General features: G+C 38.9%; 2 protein-coding genes across 6 annotated transcripts; both read right to left on the bottom strand.

The window, feature by feature from the left end:
- Window positions 1-2,632: 2,632 nt before the first annotated feature.
- On the bottom strand, window positions 2,633-13,681 carry tnfsf13b (TNF superfamily member 13b). 3 transcript variants are annotated; one of them, XM_036595754.1, is made up of 8 exons: window positions 11,128-13,681; window positions 10,823-10,905; window positions 10,409-10,715; window positions 9,097-9,196; window positions 7,136-7,192; window positions 6,684-6,838; window positions 5,380-5,530; window positions 2,633-5,011 (listed from the first exon to the last, which is right to left on the bottom strand). In XM_036595754.1, the coding sequence occupies exons 3-8, from the start codon at window positions 10,661-10,663 to the stop codon at window positions 4,899-4,901; spliced, it is 831 nt and encodes a 276-aa protein (XP_036451647.1). In that variant the 5' UTR covers window positions 10,664-10,715; window positions 10,823-10,905; window positions 11,128-13,681; the 3' UTR covers window positions 2,633-4,898. The 3 variants fall into 3 exon arrangements, with proteins under 3 accessions (XP_036451647.1, XP_036451729.1, XP_036451569.1); XM_036595836.1 differs by having other exon boundaries at window positions 6,714-6,838; window positions 10,823-10,921; XM_036595676.1 differs by having other exon boundaries at window positions 10,823-10,921.
- An 8-nt stretch (window positions 13,682-13,689) lies between these two features.
- Window positions 13,690-16,849, bottom strand: abhd13 (abhydrolase domain containing 13). 3 transcript variants are annotated; one of them, XM_036595407.1, is made up of 2 exons: window positions 16,693-16,849; window positions 13,690-15,816 (listed from the first exon to the last, which is right to left on the bottom strand). In XM_036595407.1, exon 2 carries the CDS (start codon window positions 15,773-15,775, stop codon window positions 14,756-14,758), a length of 1,020 nt encoding a protein of 339 aa, XP_036451300.1. In that variant the 5' UTR covers window positions 15,776-15,816; window positions 16,693-16,849; the 3' UTR covers window positions 13,690-14,755. The 3 variants fall into 3 exon arrangements, with proteins under 3 accessions (XP_036451300.1, XP_036451379.1, XP_036451449.1); XM_036595486.1 differs by having other exon boundaries at window positions 16,555-16,849; XM_036595556.1 differs by lacking the exon at window positions 16,693-16,849 and adding an exon at window positions 16,371-16,543.
- Window positions 16,850-19,323: the final 2,474 nt, after the last annotated feature.

The raw sequence follows: 19,323 nt of genomic DNA on the forward strand, positions 1-19,323 counted from the left end.
ACACTGCGTGTGAAGTTCATGAGGAATTCCATTGGTATGTGGAGAACACATCTACAGAAAACAGCTAGCCTCAATTAACATCACAGCACAATCAAAAAGACAACATTTCAGTATGTAGGCGCTGTAGGCAAGTGGAAAAAATTCCTCAGAGAAAACACAGTCGGCACTCTTCCTTGAAATTACTCATTATAATTTAAATTTCAAATTAACAGTACTTGAGCAGGTCCTCCCTCTTTGTGAAATGATGCTCAGACTAAATGCCCAAAGTCCACAGTCCATCACTGTCCTTTCCTCTTATCTTAACTAATGTGCATAATTAAATAATGGGGGGTTAAAACTTTTCAGTTCAGAAGCAGTAATGTAAAATCAAACCTTAAAAATGGTTCAGAAATAACTATGTCCCTATTAAACGAGATGACAAAATGGAAGATATGGCCAATGTTCTTCCACTTATTAGAAAATCCCAGTCCACTTTGTTAAACTTTTTGATTGTGTCTTATTATTTATCGTCATTTAGGTCTTTGCTTCTCCTACTCTATGTTCGGAAATGCTAAAATCTACAGGGTACACAGTTTCAGCACTGTGTTTGAACGCTCCTGAAGTCTGCAGTTATAAATAGATATGGCACAGCCTGACCGGTACTACTGCCTTAATTCTTCTGATGGCATCAACACTGCCAATCACAAGAGAGTAGATTTCTGTTATAGCGCATGTTGTCTTTTTTTTAATTAATCCTCCTAATTTGTTAGAAAGTAAAGAGTGGAACATACATTATTTCTGCTTGTACAGGACCACCCCTCCATACATAACCTCTTTACTATTAGAAATCTCAACCTCGAGCAATTCCAGAACAAATCTATCAGCTAGAGGTGTTAGCACCACCTCATGGTGGGACACAGCCATGAGCAAAAGGAATCAGGGGAGATCAACAGAGAACCAAAAAAGGTTCAAAAAAAAAAAGAGCCTATATCATCACCACCATTACAAAATGATCTAAGTCTGCAGTTACTGAAGCATGGATTATGTGGTATTCTTCACATTATGATAATCTAAATTTATTTAAAGGAAGGAGAGAGAGAGAGAGAGTGTGTGTGTGTGTGTGTGTGTGTGTGTGTGTGAGAGAGAGAGAGAGAGAGAGAGAGAGAGAGCTTTGGTATAAAGAGGTCACTTTACCTTATGTGACATGCACTCTGTACAAATGTAGCCAAATAAATACGACAATAATTTGAATACACTAATGTAGTCCAATGCAACCCCTAGCGACATCTCTGCTAACTTTTGTGAACTGATGAACACTGAAAAGTTTAAACAAAACTTTAAGATGGACAACTATACATGCTGTTTAAGGAGTTCTTTTGCTTACAACGGACTGTCATGATTTAGTTTGTAGAGCAAACAGCTTACCGTTATGATAATATACTGAACAAACATATAAACACGAGACGTATTACTGACACGGTTGTACAAATAAACACAGGGTGGGTTGTGACAGAATTCCCACATCAGTATCTGGTTTGAAGAGCACTGTTTGCCTGTAGCAGTACCACATTTTTCGGACAAAAAAAATCCTGTTTTTTTTTGTTTGTTTGTTTGTTTCTTATTTTTATTATTTTTTTGCTCATTAGCTAGCTTTAGCACTTCTGTTGAAAACATGCTAATGTTACATGTCAATGCTGGTAGTCCAGTTAGCAAGTCAGCACCACCTATTTGTCACAAATTTACAGCTTTAAAGCTCCGACTAGCTTTAATACACACCACACCAGCACAGACATTTAATGCAGCTCTCAGTGTTAAAGTTGTCTTCCAAAGCAGGCCCCGTGTCAGGGGGTCCTCTGCCGATCATCATGCCCATCTAAACTAAACCAAAGACATTATTAAGGAGGAGACCGGTCACTGGTTGGAAAATTAACAGCAACGCTCAACATGGCATCTATTTACGGAGAAAATCCCGCCCTTCAGTAAAATTAGCCAATCAGCTTGCTGGTTACGCAGCGAGCGGGAAATACCTGCGCAAGCGCAGTAGCCAGAACATCCCCCTAAAAAAATCACATTTTTGTGTTTCACTGAGCCAAATTATTTGAGTTTTTCAGATTTTATCAGTGATTACATGTATGTTTTTGAAACGGTAATTTGACCGTCAGTGTTGAGTATTTTGGTTTCTTCTCTTTCAAAAAGTCATTTTATATGCCTTGAAATGACTGTCCCAAGGCATTGCCAAGATGGCCGCCGAGCGAAAACACTTTCCTATAAGGACTTTGACCAAACCCGCTACTTTTTGTATGAGTTTGCATCAGCTGGGAGAAAAAAAACTTTTGAAGAGACACTACTGTTGCGTGCCTGACAATGAGCAGCTACATCAATTACCATAGTATGGCTTGAGTGCTCTCTGTATTGGCTGCTTTACAGGCATGCACTGTATGTTGTGGCTCCTTTTTTGTAGTGCATGGTCTTGCATGTGTCTTGCATATTCATGCTAATTAAATAATTTTTAAAGAAGCATTACATACATTTAAAAAAAAAAATTAAAAAGTCAGCAGAAAAAAGTGTGTTAAAATATGTTTTCAGTGCGTTGCTGCAAGTCACCCTGTAAAGCCTGAAACAATCATTTAAAAGTGAGTCGGTTTGGAGTTCACAAAGGTTTTTCAGACCACACCGGAATCTTTACCTTTATCTATTAACATCACACACACAGAATCAAAAATAAGGTCTAACTCGATGTTTAGGTCTCAATTACAAAATCAGCATTACACTGATAAAGATGTGATGACAACAATAGATCATTCACTTACATCCTGACATCCTTGAGTTCTCTTTGAATGCTTTTTCAACACACTCACAATCATCAGATTCACCCTCTCGTTGGGGTCCGAAGCACAGCCGGCGTTACAAAAGCTTCTGCACGTTGTGTGCAATTACACATTTCCACCAGAGTTCTCCAAATCCCCAAATATCACATAGTGCAGCTTTAAGCATATAAATATCTATAAAACGGTGGAATATTCAAAACAACATTCACTAAAACATCCAAAAATGAAAATATTCAACTGCATTTCCATGTTTCAAATTTTATATGTACGTCATGTGCCATCTCAAATGTTTCATGCCACACAGCAGGTTTCTCTTGGGAACTGGTACCCTTTGGGGACTGGGCCTTTATAGAGACTTCAATTGAGTTTTATTTTGCAGCTGTTTTAAATAATTGTTTCAAAAAGATAACATTGTATATTGAGTGTCAAAAAACCATCATCATAAGCTTAGACACAATATCCCCAAATTTACAGCAGCTAAGGAAACGTATAAAGGACTTCATAGTAGTTAAAACTGGCAATTTCGGTTGATATTATATCAAGTAATTGTTTTAAACAGTTGCTAATATGCAGGTGAGTGCTGTTTTAGCTTAAACATAAGTGTTAAGATCATGCAGAATGCTGCCCTCATGCATTGGTGATCAATGGCTTAAAGCACGTGTCAGGCTCCAGTCTTTGGGGGCCAAAACACTGCAGACTTCACCACACCGCGTCATTAAACACACACGATTCAGCGCATCAGCTAAATACCAAGGCCATCATGTACTGAATTCAGAGCGGCAAATGCTAATCTCCACAGCACTTTGGCCTGGAAGGTCCCCAGTGTGACACACCTGGCTTAAAGACTAAAAAATACATTGAATGAACACAAACAATTAAAAGGCAAATAGTGATTTCAGTTCAAACAAACTGATTTAAAAATCACTGAGTTGCACAAAGCTGAGGAGCAGCAGCCTAATGATGTGCCAGTGCTGCCCTCTGCTGAAAATATCCCAAACTACAGTATAAGGTATAATACAACATAATACAGAAAGAACAATCTACAATAATCATATAACTTGGCTAACATAGTGCCTTCAAAGCCTCTTATTTAACTGGGGACTACAGCTTAGGAGCAGTTTTTGCATTGCATTCCATGTGCAATGATGTAACATCTAAATGTTATAAGTTTGTAATTAAGTATTCTGAAAATTTTCCACAGTTTTTTTTAAACGGTACAGCTGTTGTGCTCTAACAAGTAGCAATCAGATCATGTAAATGATTTCCTGTAAACTGTGGACAAACAGAGATAACATCTGAATGTAGAGAAAAATTTTAAAATGTCAGGGGAAAAAAAACCCTGTCTGTAGCCTGTAGTTCACACATACATCATCCGCTGTGTCAGTGCACTATAAACAAAGCATAAACTCTGAGTCAGAGAAAGAAACATTTTGAGTGCAGAAAACAAAACTCATTTAACTTCACACCTCCGTCTGTCTGGCTTTCTGCTGACAAGTTTGCAGAAGTATATTTCTAGAGTTTCGCAGAGGAACGCGGGCATTTCGTTGCTGTCATAACAAAACCTCTCATCTCCAAAATAATAACCTTTCAGAAGTAGGAGAAGATGCTCTCATCTTTTAGTCTAATTTAAGGTGAGACTTGTCCATTCATCATGAAAATCACGTTTACAAAAAATAGAGTTTTGATATGACAGCGACAATTTGAAGCTAGTTCTCATTTGTAATATACCATAGCAAGTCTTGATTTCCTTCGTCTGTGTATTCCTGGTTCTTGCTTACTATGCACATCCACGCTCATCACCCTCCACATATGAAGCACTGCCAGTAGTGCAGAAGCAGTTCCTTGGTTACTATCAAAACATGTCTTACTAATCTTCAGCTAAGCCTTGAAACATCCAGCAGTTGCCACTCCCCATGCTGACGAGGACACTGTGTGAAAGGCTATCTGCCCAGTGCCATTCCAATCATTCCTTCTGTATCCAGTGATTTTTAAGCTATACTAATAATGTCAGGTTGTGCACGGGTACAATTATAATAAATCAACTGTAGAATTGTTCTTTAGATTTTCAGAGTTCTGTCTCCTTCAGACACATCAGTCCAGTTTGATAGCCCCCAAGTAGGTAGAGTCTCCATCCAGAGAGATGTTTGCTGTGGAGCGAGGTATTAGCAACTCCACTCTGTCACCAACTTCCAGCTTTACAATCCCTGCACACAACAAACCAAAGATCTCACATTTAATGTAATCCTTATACAAACAGCTGTCAAATAACTAAACAGAACATAGCAAAATACTGTACTACAGTAGGAAGGGAAAAACTAAGAGAGAACTATACGTTGAGACACTGAAAGCATGCTCATGCCATCTGTTATGTGGTGAACTAATCTCATTAGTGGTAAATACTATTTTTAATCTGGTTCCAGTAATTTTTACTCCTAAATGAGTTAGAAATGTAGACTGTGGTTTAAGGAAAAAAAATGTGAACTATGCTACTGCCTTATATCGTGCCACGCTAATTACATTTGCAAATTAAGCTTCCTTCCTATGTTTTTTGTTAAGCACAGTGCTCCCTCACCTCCTGTGTAGCAGGTGTTATAGGGAAACTTCAAATTCATGCTCTGGATGCAGCGGAACAGAACGACATGTTGATTTTCGTCCCCGACCACGTTCTTCTTCATACGGATCACTATGTGACCCATTGCAAAGGTGGAATCTTTGTAATACACCTTGGGAAAGGAGGGAAGGCTTTGTATAGGTCATTTCATAGCAATATCCAAAGTTATCATGCTCACAAGAACAGGTATGAACTGTAACAATGATCAAATACAAATAAGTAACACTTTTACTCATAAATAAATGTGGCCAAACATACATATGGCTCAAAGTCTAGTACATAAATTACAAACCTAATAAATAATTTGGGAAATATGTCATATTATAAACATAATATATAGGCATACGTTGGGTATTTTATTATATTGGCTATTATATTATATACATAATATATAAAGTGGTGTACAGCACTGTGTAAAAGTCTTTATTTAGTCTGTACTTATTTATTCAATTTCCAGTCAAAATGGCCATTAAGTACAGGTTATTCATTTTTCAGGAGCTTAAGGAAGGAGAAAGTCAAAAGAAAACAAGCAAAAAACAAGACTTTCCAAAACTGGAGGGCAAAAATTATTAAAAGGTACAAAGAAAATAAAACCCCTAACAACCACGCAGGACCTGGTAGACAATTAAAACTGTCATCATCAGATAAACAGTACTCAAAGCTTTCATCTTTGAGAGAAAGGAGAAAATCAAGCTCCAGTCTTGCTTCAGATCTGAAAAAGTCCACAGGTGTTTTTGTCCATCCTTCCACTGTGAGAAGACAACTCAACACTAGCCTGAGTGTGAAAGGATGTGTAGTTGTCAAGAAGCAAAGGAAAGGAAACTCTGCTGAAGAAGCTCCTGTATTCTCAGAATAATGGACAGCCAGCCAAGAATTCAGACCTCAATATCACAGAATGTGTTTGAGATTACTTGGATCATGAGAAGCAGAAAATGCAACTCCTACACGTGCAAAAATATATAAAAAAGATTTCTGTGAAAAATAATGAAGACAAAGGGTGGACGCACTAAACACTGAAAAAAATTATATTATATACAGTCATTAAGGCTTCTGTGTGATTTACTGTTAAATATATGTCTCTGCTTATGCTTTTTTCCCCTGATGCTGAAAAATGAATAACTTAATGACCGTTTTGTTTTTTGTCTTCAAAAGCAAGGAAGAAAGAAAGTTCAATTAAAGGCCTAAAGCTTTGTTGTGAAGAGCCTGTCTCACTGTCTATGCTACAGGATGTTTGTCTTTAGGACTAAATTCTGTTATGATGTTACCTCTGTGACTGGTGGGTCACAGTGCTCTACCTGACTGTAGATGAAGAAGAAGCCCTCTTCTTTGACCACTATGGTGTCCTGATCCTCCTCTAGAGCCTCGCCTCGCTTTAGACCGGTTTGCCATGGGACCCCTGTGTGTGTCTCCAATGCAAACTCTGAGCAACGCAAACAAGCAGACAAAGATCACATCGGAATGGAGAACATCTAAATGTCAGACAACAGATTACAAAAAAAAGGAAAGAAAAAACAAACCCAACGGCAGATCCACATTTAAGACAAGCTGAAGGCTAATATCAGCCTTTTGATGTTATTACTTTCTGTTCATAGTCAGGGTAAACTGCTTTATTTATTCGCCATGCTTTTTTATTCAATTGTCAGACCATGAACAAATGCCAAGCACTGCTTTTGAACATCTCATATTTTAAATATAGAACAGCAAGCATCCCCATTACCTTTCTGAAAGACTTCCCTCTTGCTGTCTGCCATCATCTGCAAGCAGGGCTGAAACGCTGAACAAGGAAAGAGGAAAAAAAAAAGTGTTACAAAGCCCCTATAGGCAATACTGCATGCCCCTGAAATTTAGCCTCAACTTCTTCAAGCCTCAGTCTTGTAATAATGCAAGGATGCACATGTAATGTATGCATATCTGCGAAACAAAGATAATCAGGGGCTGTATTTTTAAAGAAGATCAAACACTTTAATGTCTGTAATGAGTTGCTGACACTCTTCTCCAACTCTTTTATGAAGTCTATTTTAAACTCTGATATTATAGCCTGGTATGGTAACCTGGTATAGTCAAAAACAAAAATAAAAAAATATAAAACAAATAAACTAGACAAGGTAATAAAAGCAGCTGGTTAGATTATTGGTGAGCATAAATCCACACTTTCTGACATCTCGGTAAAATAACGAGCCATACCTTCTACTACCTAAATAAAGAATATGAGCTGCTGCTCTCAGGAAGGAGATACAGAATCCCCAGGGCAATAGACAGAAACACTCTTTCGCAGCATGTGCAATAAATTTACTTAAATTGCACACTTTAATCTTCCAAGTCAAGTTAAGTCAAATTTATTTATATAGTGCCTTTTACAACAGATGTTGTCACAAAGCAGCTTTACAGAGAATCCGGGTCCACGCCCCCAGTCAGCAAGCCTTGGCGACAGTGGCAAGGAAAAACTCCTTCAACGGGAGGAAGAAACCTCGAGAGGAACCAGACTCAAAAGGGGAACCCATCCTCCTCTGGTCGACACCAGATAACAGCACAGACACAAAACAGTATAAGTGGATAGAGACACACCATATCTTTAGCATTTTAAATTTTAACACAGTCCTGAATGTATTATTTTCATTATAAGTTTTTTATTGTTTCCGTATGGTTATTTAGACAGTGTTAGACAGTGGTTCTTATTTGTGGTTTGCTTTATTTCATTCTACTGTCTGATGTTTTTCTACTGCAAACATTTATATGTATATTTATATCTTGGCAAGTGAAATCATCTGATATCTAGTTCACATTTCTCATTTTGAAATTATTGTAATAGTATTATAAGATTATCTATTTCATTTCTAGACATTTTCTATTTGTTTTAAGCAATTTTATCAAATTAAATAACTTTTTTATTGGAGGATATTTTTGCTTGTTTCAAGCGTTACTTCGTAATAGAAGCAAAATGATCTGTCAATAGAATAAGACAATTTCTTTAGATTAAACGACTTAAAACAAAACAAGAAGATGAAAAATCTTACAAAACTCTTACAACAATCTCATAATTTTTTTGCCAAGCAAATTTCCCATGTACAATAAAGAAAGAACCATGAAGAACTGACTGATATGATGAATTAACCCTAATGCTGCATAATAAATTACTGAACTGAATTTGTGAATTAACCCTAATACCCAGTAATAATTATGAAAGCATCTCTGCGCAAATATGATGTGTTTGAGCAAATTTTCCTTTAACAGCGCACACTAACTAATGGCAAACACGGTCAAACATCTGAGTGCTACCATCACAATCTTCAACTCACTAACAATTAAGTGCTACCTTTATAATCTCTAACATGATGCATAAAAGCATAAACTTTATCACACTCAACAGTGCAAGTTCCTTTGTTGAGTTTTTAATCTTGCGCTATCTGTCTGTCTGTATTTCTCGCATACTGAGTCAGTGTTAAAACCTCCCTCAGATTCACAGTAAATACAGGAGGGAAGAAAATCTCAAAACTTTTGAAGTATTCACTGCTGTTGCGTGAGACTAGACACCGAAGAGAAAACGGTAAAATGTTCTACCGTATTAACAGTTTCAAAACTGAGCTAGGGATAAATTTGCATAAGATAGAGGCAACACTGGAAGTCCCATGTACAGTTGAAAGAACAGCACAAAGGGCTTGCCTGATTGATGAAACTTACTTTCCAGACTTCTCTTTTTTAAGCTGGGCGGCTCTGGCTGTCTCCCAGAAACGTCAAACCCCAGTTCAGGGGGTACCACGCTGCTAGTCTGCTGAAGGCTCTGTGGATAGGGCATAATTGCAAAAGACATGACAAGTAACTTTATCAGACTGCAACACTGCAAGTGGAAAGGAAGTACTGAGCTTATCTGGTCATTTCAGACAGTACAAAGCCATTATAATATTTAAATGCTGTGTCATAGAGTAATAATGTTCAATTCACCAAGATCACACTATAAAGGTGCCCTTTAAAGAAATACATGGTGTTACAAAAAAAAAGCATAATATTCATTAACCCGCTTTTGTCCCCTCAGATGTCTCTCATCTCAAAACACCCGTTGTTGCTAAGGACTAAGCTTGGATGATAATTTGAATTTAGACAAATGATTATCATTTGCAGAATTATGAGAACAAACGATCCAAATTCAGTGATGAACCACACGTGAGCACTACAGAGCCTTACCCTATAGCTTACATTTACCCTGTTGTTAACATAATTACCACATAACTACCACCCCGAAAGCTTCTAATGTTAATAATTTACAGTGATACCTATATTTTATACAGACGGCAAGTAACACTTGACATCCTGTGGTTCGCTGCATTCATTTGGTTGGAAACTGCTATATAGTGGAAATACTGCCAAACCGGTGCGGTAGCATCCTTCTTTTGTACTTTCTATCCCAAAGTAGATCTTGTACCAAATTTTATCTGTTGCATTTGTATATACAGCATTCTTTAACCCACGTTATAATCTTTCTGTGTCGCAAAATATGTATGTGTGTAGTTAATTAGGTGATGTTCTGTTTGTGTAGCCTACAATTAAGTGCAATCTTCTCCACTGTAAACATAGATTAGAATGACTGTACAACAGGAATGGTTAAAGGCTAAACGATGAAATAAAAAGCATATGAAAGAAAGAAAGAATGATCATTTGAATTATTAAACAAATCATTGTAATATTCCAAAATATCAATTATCAGCTCAAGGCTACTAAGGACTGCACATATCTCCTCTCCGTCACACTGTCTATCGTTCTGTCCTTATTGTTTGGCACAGCTTTTTGTATGGTGTATATAGTGTAATGTGTTTAAGATCATGTTGGCACTCATTTTTCCCCCTACTGTATTATGTTAAATTTAGCCCTGTGGTTTCGAAGGAACTGTACGTTGTTCTTCTCTAAACATATCTGATGAAAAGAAATAACAAACTTAATGACTTGACTTAATCTCTTCGACCTGCAGGGTCTCTTCCTTTCTGTTGCTGTTTCTCACCTCAGCTTTATTTCTGTTGTCCTGTTGCTGAGCCTGCGGCCCTCTCACACTTTCCCCCGGCGCACTCTGCTGTTCCTCTCTCCTGCGGCTCACCTCGGTCCTCAGCCCCTCCACCTCAGCCTGCAGAGCCAGCACGTGATACAGGGACAGAGCCGACAGGGAGGACGAGGTGATGGTAGCCAGAGTCAGAATCACAACTGCCCAGGAGAGCCTTCGGCCCTCAGCCCGAGTTGGGCCAGTACTCATTGCAGGCATTATGGCACCTCACACCTCCACAGCCTGAGGAGTACAGCGTGATTTGCTTTTGCTGTACAGAGACAGGTTTCAAAGTGTCAGCATTTGGCAAAACTCACATCTTTTGTTGCGGTTCACAGTGAAAGGAAGTCTTCTATGTCATGCAAAGCAGAAACCTACCCTCGGTGTGAAGCTGGATGCATGAGGGAGCTTCAAATGAAGATCATAAAGTACTTCTTTGTCCCATGGCCTTTGACGCACCTCTGGAAATCAATACATCTGTATTGAGCAAAAAACAATCAACCACATATCTGTACACATATTCAGCCTGTATTTGGAATGTATCAGATCAGAGTCTTTTCTAAACATGGGCCAGTCTGAATGACTTCCCCCCGTGTAAAGGCCGTGTTTGTAGCACATCGCAGCCGAGGAGGGATGGACAGCCAAAAACAATATAAAGACTTACAACAAAAAAATAAACCTACCGCAAGCTACACAGTGGTTTTCCCATTAACAACTTAAGTCTGGTCAGGTTCTTGTGTCCGGTTTTACTCCCTTTATAAAGTGGCTGAACAGGGAACTCAGTAGAGCGTAGTGTCAGAGCCCTGCCTCTATTTCAGGCAGTTACCCAAAGCTGTGCAGCTTCCTGCCAAGCTCTCTACGCCTCCTCTCTGCAGCCCCTCTCTGCTCCACTGTACACGAGAGAGGGACCAAAAACAAAACAGCAGAAGTTTCCATTATATTCAATAAATGCTTCAACTCCAAGCAGTGTACAAAAGAACGTAACCAAAACTGGCAGAAACATTAATCTAAGATAAAAGTAGCTATGTCAAACTCGGCTCAGAATTAGTTCAGACAAATAAGGAAGTGCATAAATTACACTGACAAAGCTACATTAATTCAACATTATTCCCGCAAAAGCAAAATGAAACTATCATCTCACTACAGAAACAATGAAACGGAGGACCCAGACACTTGCCAACATAGAAACATGCAAGCCTTTGAAACATGTTATCAGAACCTTCAGCTTGATTTTTTTTTATTGCACACAAAAAACAGAAGGTGTAATTACACACAAACAGAAATACTTAAAAAGAAACTCCACAACTAAATACATAAGTGGTGTGAATAAAAGTGCAACAATTCAAGTATGGCAGAATGAATCACTCCAGCAGCCTCTCAGATCGCATTCATCCTTGAAAAAAAAAAAATAGAACGTTACATTTAAAAAAAAAATCAAGTGAACAAACCAGAAAGAAAGGAGAAATTTCAGTATCTGAGCCAGATGTTATATACTAACATTTTACAAAGGCCCAGTCTTCACCTAACGTGACTTATTTTAAACATCTGCAGTCGTATGCAAAAGTTTGAACATCCCTAGTCAAGCTGCACGTTCTGCTGATTTTCTAAGTGAAAATAAGTTAACACATCTTCTACAAGGAACAAACCTAAATATTTGCACTTTCCGCAAGTTTTAGCACACAATATGTTGTATTCCTTTTCAAAGTGTAACCGCTGCTTTTCATACTGGAAAAATAAATATAAATATGCCATAAACTTTGCACAGAGCACAATGTTACATTCAGGATTTTGCATTAAAATGTGCAAAATGTTTTCTTTGCAGAGGATGCGTTAACTAATTACTTAGAAAAACAACACCCCCCCCTCCCCCCATCATTCAACATGCTTTATTGTATTTTTTAATTCGGAACAAACACAAAATTCTGTAAAGCAAGATGAACACTGGAGGGTATGGAAACCATTTACACGCATCAAGACACACTCACTGAATCATTATGGCACTTTACTGTGATGGCATTTCACACTCCACATGGCAGTACAGCTGAAAGACATTGTGGGGAAAACCAAAGATCAGGACAGAAAAGAAATGAAAAATGAATTCTTCAAACATTAGTAGTGATGTGTACAACTTTCCAGTGTGGCATCCTCTCCCACTATTTAAAGATTACATTATTATCAATAATAAAAAAGGACACCAGAGAATGAAAATAGCTATGTTTCAAATGCTGTATCTGTAAATCACAAATGGAGCTACTAAAAAATCTTCACCATCAGTTTTTGAACTTCTGAAGACTAGATATGTAGCCTACATTTAAAAACATGAAATGCAGCCTATTTATAGCAAACCCAAAATAATATAAAAGAAACACACCACAGAACACACTCCATCTGCAGCCCCTCAGAACATTTTCTCACTGATAAGTCTGACTCATTCCACTGGACTGCACATTAGCGACCATCTTACTCAATAAGAAATTTAATTTCTGTCACTAAGAGCTACACAATAACACAACAGACACTGGTCCTGCAGATTATATTATTGCTGACCACTCATTATTTTGGTTGGAGGCTGCAAGTGCACATTCATCATGAACTCTTCAAAACAGGACAACTTCTAAGGCCCTTACTCCCTTACTTCAATGAACAGTTTGTGACTTCAGAATGTGGGAAGGAAGATATGAATCCACTTTCATATTTCACACTCATAACATTTACTGCCGGTTTAGCTGGTTATGTAACTCTGAGGCTTGACTATTCGTAAAGCACGGCTAATGAAGCATACAGCAATGTACAAATTCACTCTACATATATGTGACTTCTCCAACAGTTTGTGTGGACTTTCTTTTGGTACTTTAATGCAGACTGTGAAAACATTACAGTTCATGCTAAACAAACCAACAGGTACAAACAATTGGTAATGCAAAAGACCAAGTTTATGACCAATTTTCTAAAATAAAGTTGAATTTCATTTTGAATCATGCACATAAAAGGCCTTGCATATTACATTTGCTCTGGCAACAGAACACTTTCCAAATGACTCAGACTACCAAATGGTTAGCCTTCACGGATTGGTTAGGCTTAAACGGACTTTTTTCTTTGTGAGTGTAGTTCCACATTTCCACTGTGGGAACAGGAGGGAAGGGGGGGGGTTCTTATGTTTGTCTTTCACTGATGCCACAAACTTTAAGCTCTCAAACAAACCAAATCCAGCAGCTCGCTCTTCAACAAGAACACCAGAGGTTGCGTAAACCAAATACAGCAGCAGCACAGGTAAATGGCTATGTACTCTGACATGTAAGAGGAAAATGTTATTTACAGGATATGTGCAAGAGATCTGTACTGTCAAGCCACTTTGTGGCAACCACTTTAGTATTAACAAGAGTGGTCAGGCCAAAAGAAAAACCAATCATGCCAGTTGGGAGGAGGGCTCCAAATAGCCACAATGGTATTGTAAAGATTCACGATGCCAATGCACTGAGATTCTTCTGCTCTAACACTTACGTCTACACTCATTTATCACCCAGTACTACAGGCTTCCAGCTGAGAGGATTCTCTGAGAAAATCAATGGTTTCCTGAGCTGATTTTCAAGCTCTATCACTAAATATACGGAAGGTGGCAAGATACGACAAAACCAGTGCACAATCCCATTAGCAAGTACAAGGCTTTCATAACCACTACGAAAGAGAGGATCTTAAAGCCACAACCAAGGTTCTAGTCTTGTTTAACTTCGGTTGTACCTATAAACAGACACTGACTCTCTGAGAAAGCAGTGCCATGACGGCTAGGCTATGATCTGGAGAAATGAGCCCTTAAGATTTTGTGTTTTAAACATTCAAGTGATGCTTACTGTACAAACACAGTAAACAATAAAACACAAATTACATTGACAAAAATGTTTAACACTTTGCCTGACATTATTAGGCAAGTATCTTTATTATACAGTAGGACTTGCAAATGGGTGAACATTTGGTATACCACCGATGACAAAGTCTTTGTATAAAAGAAAAGTCCTGTACAGTCAGTGTGAATGAGTGTGCACAAATGAAAGAAGGCTAAAAGGACATTACATTACAGAAGCAGATCATGCATTCATATTTCAAACTAATTCATCGGAAAAAAAGAAAAATGAGATTTGAAGGCATTTAAAATGCAACCTGCACCACTCAAAAACTTCATATTTGAATTCTTATCAGTATCATATCACTGAAAATTAAGTGCTAGAAATTAATATGGGGAAGAGAAGAAAGAACATAAAAAATGTACATTCCATTACAGCAGGTCCACACTGAGCAGTGGGAGCATTCATTGTTCTAGATGATGGTGACACTGGCCGAGCCCTGGGACGTCTCCTCTTGGGCATGGCTTTTCAGGAGCTCTTTCATGAACTGCTCCAGAGCTGCAAAGTAACCCTGGCACTGCCAGGTATCATTGTGCGTGCCCTCGGGGAAGATGGCGATGCGTTTAGTCCGTGCAGGTGACAGCTCATACAGCTGCTTCATCATAACTGGGGGGATGAGCTGGTCCGATAGGCCAGAAATAAAAAGAGAAGGCATGCGACACAGTGCCACATGTCTGTAGGACAAAAATTTGTTCTTATAGCACCAAAGTGGCAGGTAGCGCATTGGAAAGAAAGAGAAGAGGGTTGCTGCCATGTGTGGGATGCTCAGGAAAGTGTTTTCAACCATGATGGCAGCCACACGGTGAGGGTTGACCGAGGCCAACCTGATGGCCACCGCTCCCCCCAATGAGCGCCCAAACAGTACCATCTTAGTCTTGTCAATGTCTGGACGGGACATGACATAGTCCAGGGTGGCCTCAGCATCCTGATAGAGGCCCTCTTCACTGGGCTCACCATCACTCTTCCCATAACCTCGGTAGTCTACCAGAACCACATTGGCCTTCAGGTTAACAAGCATGAGCAGCGCATTAGGCACTCTGTGGCCAATGTTCCCTGCATTGCCATGAAAATACAAAATGGTGGGGGCTGATGCAGGATTTTCACCAGTGTAGCGGAGCAAAATCACGTTGAGCCGCACACCATCCTTAGTGCGTATGTAGACATTCTCATGTGGAATACCTGTCGGCATAGGGACGTACAGCCTTGAGGATGAAGGCTGGTCAGGGAAGTAAAGCAGCACGTCCTGGAACTTGTACAGGATCCCAGCCACAGAGGCCAGGATGAGACCCAGCAGTAAAAGGCCTCCATACAGGTGGAAGGTGAGTATAAGTGCCAGCAGTGAGATGCGACAAGCCCCCCACGACCAGGAGCCCACAGTCACCATACATCGCTCCAGTGCTCCCCACAACCGCCATGACTTCTCCATGACCATCAGGTTGACAAGAGACACTCCAATCTCACTTTACAGGTAATCTGGGGACAAATCAGAAGAACACGAAAAATAAAGAATGTCAAATGCACAGATAAATAGGCAACAGTATAAGAAACGTATTGCGTTAAGTGTGCTTAAGCTAGAAGAACTGGAGACGAATAAACTGGGGGGGATCGCAGCTCAAACAAACGCCAGAACGATTTTAGATATGGCATTTACGTCGGACACAGCAGTAGCACAGCGCCTCAGGGCTCGTCACTTAACCGTGTCCACTGTCACCGCAGCGTTATCACTCTTGATCGACCTCTATCGTTTTGCATGTTAAGAGCATTCTCCATTCCCTGACCACATTAAGAGCAATTAATGTATGCACAGAGTACATCACGGACTCATTATAAGCTATAGCCAATGGACAAACTGCTGACAAATGACCAAAGACAGCCAGGACTGTCAGCCTGGCTGCAACCAATGTTATATTCATACTGATCAACATCACGCTCTGAGCTGGTTAGGCTGGAGATCAACAACTACAAAACAACTGCTCTATCTAGCTAGCAGAGAAAAAAGCTGCACGGTTATTTTCAATTTTAATTACCTGAGTTAGCTGCTCCGCGCCTGTCTCTGTGACACAGTCACTGTGGCTGTAAGTTAACATCAAACTGGCAAATGCAGCACACAGTGATCCTTAGTAAAGCACTGATGTCGACAGCCTGTTAGCTGAGCACTGTGAACTCTGTCTGTGTTACAGTGTGCCGTGCTCAGGTGTGTTCTTCACTAACCTGCTTCTTGCTGTCATGCTACTGCTCAGTTAGCCTGGAGCTAGTTAGCGAGCCTGTTGTTAGCCACGTCAGAACGGGGCGCTTTCCACACCGACAGGAGCAGCCAACACACAAACAGCACCGACTACAGGTACTCACATATATCGCATTCTTCAACGGCACATCTTTAAATGCAGTAGCTAAGAAAATGGCCTCAGTTGTGGTCAAACCAGTCTTCTTCAGCCATTTCGTGCGGATCCGTTAGCTGCTAGCACACTAGCCAGAATGCTCCCCGTCTGTGTCACTACTTAGTCGTTCCGGGTGGAAACCGCGGAACCTATAGAAACTAGGATCTATGCTTCGTGGAAAGCCGTTCCACAGTTTAGCTATAACTACGTTTCTTCCTGTAACAAATTAAATCTGAAAAAGTCAAAATGTTATTAATACTAGAAAAAAATATTAATTTTGATGTGTTGAAATTGTTTGAATTGATTTCTTACTCCCTACAACTGCATTATTGCATTTAAAAATGTAGTTTTTACATGTTATAATAGAAAGCTTTACTTTTACATGCGAGCTGTTTCACAATTAGAATTTCGTCATGTCGAAGTTTATTTTTTACTTGGGAAAACTGAAGTAGCACATGTTAAATTTTGTTAAACGTTAAATGTATTTATCCTCCTGGCCCTGTCTAATATTAACCCTAAACCGTCTCTGTTGGCCTTTGGGTTGCCTACCCTGGACTGACGATGGGGCTTAAGGAATTAGTTGAGGCCTCCTGGAATTTTGTAAACTCAATCCTTGAGGTTTTTAGTGGATTTCTTTTTTTTTATCATGGAAACATAATAAAAAGTAAAACATATTAATGTTTGTGTCTCATCTTTGAAAAGACGACTGTTGTAAACAAACAACCCACAAAGTTCCACACATAATTAGTTGTCACTACCACTGCCTGTGTCACAACAAGACAACAGCACAGAACTTATTACAGTCATACATGAATTAGAACAGACTAGCTAGCTAATTTGATGAGCCACAAAGAAAGCCTCCCAGTAAGAAATATTTCTGCACACGCAGAGGAAAGAAATGTTCTAAATGAGCTCTCCTCATGATCTTGGGTACTTCTGCTAGACGTGGTTAAGTCCAGTTTGAAATCAGAGTGAGACTTTAGTCATCTCCTTTTTCTGAAATTTGGCTCCTGAGAAAAAAACCCTCAGATTTTCTCACTTTGATCAAAATGTTGTCACACATATGCCTTAACTCTTTAGTGTCTGAATCATCTCAACCCAGTCTTAGCTGACTAATATTTTCTCTATTCTACATCACAGAACTCTTTCAGTGGGTTGTCAGTGCTGAAGGAGAACTCACACTTTTCTCCTTCATCACCAAAACGTCTTACAGTGAAATGCTGGTGTTAATCTCCTCTTTTCTCCTAAGGGGGGTTTAGGAGAAACAATTCAGAAATCAGTGATCCTTCATTAATATTATATTGAGATCTGTTTATTTCTCTGAGACAGTCTTAAGTTTTTTTTCCCTCTGGGCATTTGATGAAATGTGAGAGGTTAACAGCTAATGATATACAGTGGCAATAAAAAAGCAAAATTAATAGATTTAAAAAAATAACAACAAATCTCAAAGAATTCTGTCAGATGGAATTGATGACCTTAGATGTCCCATGATACCTGAATCCACGATGGTCTCAGTGCCTCAGTCAACTTCAAGACTTAGTCATGTCGTCCTTTAAACTTTCAGCATAAGCAGTTTAGCAGCACTTTTAAGTTACCTACCAGGACTGATATCAATTTCTTAATCGTCTTCAATTATATCACCAAGTTTCACTCCTTTTAGAAGTGCTGTAATATGATAGTCAGTAGTATTGGCCTGTGAGTTGGATCACATCCACACATTCATAGAAGACCACTCAGACACAAGTTAACAGATTACATCTCTGTGTTTATTTTCATCAGAACACATTTTTAATCATTTTAGCAGTAGATTTCATACCTTTGAAAAGATCATGAATCGTGAGATTGTTTTTATAAATAATTCATCAAAGTCGTTTGTAAAAAATTAAAGAAGTTACTGAACTAAATCATCTATAATATTACAATATACCGGTAGTATAATAATCCTTTTTTTTAAATAATCATATTCATAATGTTATCTCTATATGCCTTTTAACCTCTATATGCCTTTTAACCTTTTTTAAATCTTTTTTTGTTTGTTTTTTGTTTTTTTTTATTTTTTTAATCACAGCCTTCAGGTGCTGAGGTTGTGATTCAGAGGATAGTCCTTATGGTTAAACCACATCACTCAGAATAGATCTCAGCTGAAACCCAACCAATGATTTCAGACACTTACAAAAGAGGAATAAAAAAGGACACCAACTCCGAACGCAAGGAAACCTCGAAATAAAACAAACGCACATAGTTCAGCATTCTCATAACATATTTACAACAGAAAAACGACTGAGGTTCAGGGCTGCATAGGTCCACAGGATAGAGAGAGAGAGAAAAGAAAGTATTTCTGCTTGCTAAGTGACAGTGATGCAATGGGGGACTACTTACACAGTTGTATTTATAGTCGGAAATGAACATATACTGTATATGTGCAAGCATAAAATACATCTTATTCGTAGGTTTGGTGGTAGTAAGCAATATTAGCAGGCATCTGTTACATTCATTCTTGTGGGCCGCTGAGGCACAGTGACTGGACCCACACAGACACACAGAAACATGTTTAAAAAAAAAAAAGTGACATGGACGATCAGAACCATTTCCGCTACCTGCA

This window comes from Colossoma macropomum, unplaced genomic scaffold, assembly GCF_904425465.1.
Source record: "Colossoma macropomum unplaced genomic scaffold, Colossoma_macropomum, whole genome shotgun sequence".
NCBI lineage: Eukaryota > Metazoa > Chordata > Actinopteri > Characiformes > Serrasalmidae > Colossoma > Colossoma macropomum.

Bases quoted from the DNA above. Each gene is read 5' to 3' on its own strand.
- abhd13 (XM_036595407.1), bottom strand. From the start codon at position 15,775: ATGGTCATGGAGAAGTCATGGCGGTTGTGGGGAGCACTGGAGCGATGT.
- tnfsf13b (XM_036595754.1), bottom strand. From the start codon at position 10,663: ATGCCTGCAATGAGTACTGGCCCAACTCGGGCTGAGGGCCGAAGGCTC. The intron at 9,197-10,408 runs GTGAGAAACAGC...CCCTATCCACAG, and splicing joins ACAACAGAAATAAAGCTGAG to AGCCTTCAGCAGACTAGCAG. The intron at 6,839-7,135 runs GTAATGGGGATG...TGCGTTGCTCAG, and splicing joins GAGGGAAGTCTTTCAGAAAG to AGTTTGCATTGGAGACACAC.